The 5,184-nt window shown below is 57.6% G+C and overlaps 1 protein-coding gene across 2 annotated transcripts in view; it reads right to left on the bottom strand.

Moving 5' to 3' along the window:
- The window catches only part of SALL1 (spalt like transcription factor 1), a 15,574-nt gene extending 12,474 nt beyond the window's left edge, over positions 1 to 3,100 (bottom strand). The window contains exons 1-2 of one of the 2 annotated variants that reach the window (XM_010396579.3): positions 2,786 to 3,100; positions 2,601 to 2,693 (exon numbers count right to left, since the gene is read on the bottom strand). In XM_010396579.3, coding sequence (XP_010394881.1) covers positions 2,601 to 2,676 — 76 coding nt within the window. In that variant the 5' untranslated portion in view covers positions 2,677 to 2,693; positions 2,786 to 3,100. The remainder of the gene's footprint in view (positions 1 to 2,600; positions 2,694 to 2,785) is intronic. The other variant, XM_010396580.3, reaches the window with a different exon arrangement.
- Positions 3,101 to 5,184: the final 2,084 nt, after the last annotated feature.

Below are 5,184 nucleotides of genomic sequence, written 5' to 3'. Positions count from 1 at the left end.
CTCGCCTGCACCCTGCGCAAGCTGCACATGGATTAGCAAACCTGAATTCACAGTGTGGAAGGAGAAGAAAGAAGCACTTGGAATTTCGAAGTTTTGTTTTGCAATTTCACAGGCACATAACGCAAACTCGTCCCCGCCGTAGTTCACCCACCCTGTCTTGCTCAAGTGAGAAGCTGCTGCCAGGGCCGGGGACCCCGGAAAGGAGGGGGGTAGCTCTATGCTAATGGTACCAGAGCGTTCTGAACCCTGAAGCACCATCACAAAGCACACCTTCTGGGCAACTTACCCAAAACTTGTCGTCCAACCATGTAAACCAGCCATAACCTAACACCAGGACTAGAGAAGGAAAGGGGAAGGCTCCTACAGATTTTATAGTAGAGCACACTGCTTTTCCTAGGAAACTGGTCGATATTTTTAAAAGAGAATAAACTTCGTTATTCGCTTCTTTAACTTACGATAGCCACCCAAACTAAACAAAAGCTTCACTTCCATGCCATCATTTCAGGCAGTATCCAACTTACTTCAAGGACATCCTTTAGCAACAGGCAGGAAAGCTGCTCAGTTAACATTCCTTTCTCACACTCCCACTGTACTTATTTGAAAACGATGTGCAAAATCAGATCAAAAGACTAAAAACAGAGAAAACGGCTACTTTAAAAAAAAGATACTTGGAAGTGTTTTTGACCTGTTCCACCTACTAAAAACAAACAAAAAATATAGCAAATGTCAAAAGATGCAATCATATGAAGATGTAAAAAATCCCTCTCTGCTTTTCTTTTCTCTGCTCAGTTTAAGAAGTTCCAAATTCTTTCACAGGAGGCCGATGAAAGACAACTAAAAACCTAACGCTTCTCCAACTCCTACTCCAAACTTCAAGCGGAAGTGGGAATAATATCGTAAGAAAAATAAATATGTTTACTGAGATGGGAAAGGGGGTTATGCTGAGGAAACGGCAAAGCTCGAGTACATTCAAAGCTCACAAAACTCAGTTAAAAACCCAAAATCGACTCTCAGGACCCAAATGATTTTTAAGAAATGTTTCGCAAAGCTCCGCGGAGCGAGTGCTGATCTATTTGCTGGTGTACGAGAAGGGCATCCCGGGGATTTCGGACGCCGGGAAAATGCTCACAGCGAAGCACAACATCCCGCAAACTTTCCGCCCCGTTTCCCCGCGTGGAGCCCGGGACCCTGTCCCCGGCGGTCCCCCGGAGCAGCCGAGAGGCGCGGGCACGGCCGCGGCGGGGGCCGGACGGCAGCTCGGCGGGCCCAGCGCTGCCGGCACCGCCGGGCGCGGAGCGGCCGCGGCAGCGGAAGGTCCCGCGCCGCCGCTTCCCCGAGAAGTTGCCGCGGGAAGCGCTCGGTGCTTCCGAGCGGCGGGGACGGGCCGGGAGGCGCAGGGGCTCCGCCGCACCCGGTCCTCCCTTACCTGCCCGCCTGAAGCGCTTCTGCGCCGCGGCGCCATCCGCGCCCGCGGCCGGCGAGTCCCCCCGCGGCCCCCCGGCCCTCGCCCTCCGCATGGCCTCCGGGGGGCCGGAGCCTGCGCTGGCAGGGGCAGGAGAACGCTGCCTCGAGCGGACCACTTGTCGCCCCGCGTCCCAGCACAGGTACGGGCAGAGGCACGTCCCCTCCGCCGCCCGCGGGGCTGTGCCGAACTCCTACGAAATCCCCCTGTTCCGGAGGGGAGGGAAAAAGGGAGTAAGAAAGAAAGAAAAAAAAAGATACTTCACACGCTCCCTCTGCAAATCCTGGCGGACACAAAGCCAGCGTTTATCCCTCGCTTACCGGCTCGGAGGGAAGCGGGAGACGGAGAAAAAATAAAAATAAAACACAACCTTAGGGAAAGCAAATCGGCTCCCCGCTGCCCGGAACCTCCGCGCTGCGGCCGCAGAGCCCCCTCTGAGGCGCGGCGGCTGCGCGGAGCCCGGCGCGGCGGCGGCGGCTCCCGGGACGGGGCGATCCCCCGGCGGCCCGGCCCGGCGGCGGCAACTTTTCCGCCTCCAGGAAGCCTTTGGTGCAGCCGGAGGCCGGGACTGCGGGGCAGCGTCCTCCGCCCGGCGGGACTGCGGGGGAGCAGGGGGTGCGGGAGCGCTGGGGTCCGCGGGGGGGGGGGGGGGCGGGCGAGAAAGTGGGTGCCCGGGGGGGATTTTCCGGCCCTTTCGGGGGAACGGCGCGGGCAGCGTGTGTGGCCGGACGGGGCATCCGTCCCGCGGGGCTACGGGATCAGCCGCCCCACCGCAGCCCCACTTTGTTTCCCAGCTCCGCGGGGCGCGGAGAGAGACGCGGGGGGCGCGGATCCATCTCCCGCGGGCTCAGGATGCCAGACCGCCCCGCTGGGAGAGGGCGGAGGGAAAACATCAAAAAACGGAAAGAGTTTGGAGTTTCGTTAAGAAACAGACGAAACAAAACGCTGAGTTAAAAAAATAAGATAAACCCCAAGAACTTGGACCAAAACCTCAGAAAGACCCCCCCGCACGTAACTCCGGGAGATCCTGTTGTCCCGCACCGCTGCCCGGCGCGGTCCCGACTCCCCACAAGGTAAGTTCATTTATTTTGTGTGTGTTTGTGTTAAAATGTGTGCGAGGGAGAGGAGAAGAACTCACCATTTCGCTGGGATAACAAGGCCAGATCGGGATCGGATTGGAAATGCTGAGGCTTCGCCTGCTTCCTCCGCGACATGCTGGCTCAAACATCAGCTGGGGCAGAATAAAAAATTACTAAAAAAAAATCTTCTCAAAATTACGGAAATCGAGCCTCCCCCCCCCAGCCTCCCCGATCCTCCGCGCACCGCGCATGTGTCCTGCTATAATTATGATTATCAATAATGCATTGCGATTAATCATAGAGGGGCTCTTTGAAAGGCGATTGGCACATGGCCAGCTCTATTCAAACCAGCTCGCCTTAATCAATTAGGCGCTGATTTGCTGGAGACCCTTGTCTCTCCGCCGCTCCCACCCAATGAGTCGATCCATGTGGCAGGAGAAGGGGCTGGATTTCCCCAAAGCTGTTTGGATACAGTTTAACCCTCTTAGCAACCAGCTGGAGCTGCATCGCGCCATCCCGGTTACTATAGGAATGTGTCTCCCTTCGCCCCTTCCTCCAGCCCCGACGGGCTCCCCGCGCCTCCCTCCCTCCTTCCCGCAGTTCTGCGCTGCGTTTCACTTTTTTTTTTTTCCCCTTTTTTTTTTTTTTTTTTAAACTCCCCCCGCCTCGCCCGCAACCCGAACCGGTGGAGGGAGGGCAGGCTGAGCAATAATCGATCGGGGGAGGACGCACGGCTGGGGCGGCCGGCGGGGAGCAGCGGCCCCGGAGGGTCGGCCCCGCACCCGGCAAGTGCCTGCCGGGGAGAGCCCGGCCCCGCTCCGGCCGCCGGCTCCGCGCGCTGCCGCTCGCTCCGTCCCGCTGCTGCAAAAAAGTTTCGGGTGTATGTTTTTTCTTCTTGCTTTTTTTTTTTTTTTTTTCTTTTCCTTTCCTCTTGTCCCCTCATTTACAAATAAAGATCCATTTCGCCCTCTCCCAGGTCTCTCTCTCCCACCCCCCCTCCACTTCTCTTTCCATATATCACGGCCCGAGGGGTGCTGAAAATAGGAAGGGTTTGTTTTTTACCTCACACATTCCCAGGACAATTAGGGCGCCGCTGGGAGCGGCGGGCGGACCAAGCGGCCGCTCCGCCCCCGCGCCGCGCGGGTTGGCTGCAGTCGCCGTCAGTCCGCCCGGGGAGCCCGGTGCGAACGGCGGCGGGGCCGCGGCCGGGGGCGGGTGCCTCGTCCCGCTCCGCGTCCCCGCTCCGCTCCCTCGCCCCCCTCCCCCCGGGGCCTTCCTGACTTTTGTTTCCCTCTTGGACGTGGGAGCGACGCGCATCTGCCCGCCGGAGGCGCCCCCGGCCGCGCCGAGCCCGGCGGCGGAGCGCGGAGCGGAACGGCCCGGCCCGGCCCGCGGTGCCGCGCGGACCCCGGGGCCGGCCGTGCGCGCAGGCGGAGCCGCCGCGGCGCCCCGCGGGCCGGCCGGGCTGGGCTGAGTGTAGCGCGGCGGGGCCGTCCCGGGCCCCTGCGCTCCGCGCGGCCGCTGCTCCTGCCCGGTCCTCAACACTCCCGGCGCTGGGACCCTGCGGGCGCCGCGCTCCTGCCCTGGGATGCCCCGCGCACCAAACTTTTACGCCCATGTGTTACTTCCAGAGGAGGAACCTCTCACAAACAAATGTCACGATCTTGAAATAAAAACTATACTTGCAAAGACGCTACAAATAAGGCTATTTTTAATAGCTCGTGTCCAGCGATACACGTACGGCGTGGGTAAAGGGTGGGTGTCCCCGCCGAGCTCCGCTCTCCGCGCCCCTCCGCGCGTCACGCTGCTGCGGGCACGGAAAGTTACTCTGTAAAATAAGCTGAACCGGCAGAAGCGGGAGCACAGGCGTTTCCTTCCCTCTACCCTGACCCATCTAGTGCTCTCTCCTCCCACTCCCCCCGCTGGATTATTTACTCTTCTATAGAAGCTACTCCTTTTTCCCGTATTAATATTAACAAACTCTCTGTAAAAGCAAGAGGCTGATCAGATCCAACTCATTTCAATTTCAAATGAGCCGGTAAAGCCTAGAGAGTGAGCGAGAGGAGAACGGAGAGAGGGACAAATCCTCCCATTCGAGGAACTGTCTCACTGGCGTTTTCTTCTCATTATTAAACGAAAGAGACTGTAAAATGTTTATCAATAAGGGTGGGGGGAAGAAAAACAGCCGCAAACCCCAACCAAACAAACGCATACGAAGCGAAAAATCCTCCCAGGTGCCACTCCAGTACTTAGTCAGCTTTGCAAAGTGGTCACTGACGCTTCTTTTCATTTCTGCACAGGCGAGCCCCCTCCCTCCCCGCAGCATTCGGTACAGTAGATTTTGAGAAAAAGACAAACGAAGCTATCAGCGGGGATGATGTTGAAGAATGAAGATAATAATGTTGCTATAGGTGGTACTTCACATGACATTATTTTTCACTGAATATTTAAAGAGATGTTTCGGCAGAGATGGATACACTCAGCGCAGGCTGTCACCCTCCTTACCCTGAGACAGTGGGAAAGAAACCGAACCTGAACGCACAGAAACGCACTCGTTACTCACTGCTAGCCACACGTAGATGCACACAAAATACCCACGCGGATCTATTTGCACATTTATGCCTGTATTTCTAACTGTATCAA

The sequence above is a fragment of the Corvus cornix genome, chromosome 11, assembly GCF_000738735.6.
Source record: "Corvus cornix cornix isolate S_Up_H32 chromosome 11, ASM73873v5, whole genome shotgun sequence".
NCBI lineage: Eukaryota > Metazoa > Chordata > Aves > Passeriformes > Corvidae > Corvus > Corvus cornix.
Note: the sequence above shows the minus strand (reverse complement) of the source record. Positions and strands in the feature narration are given on the sequence as shown.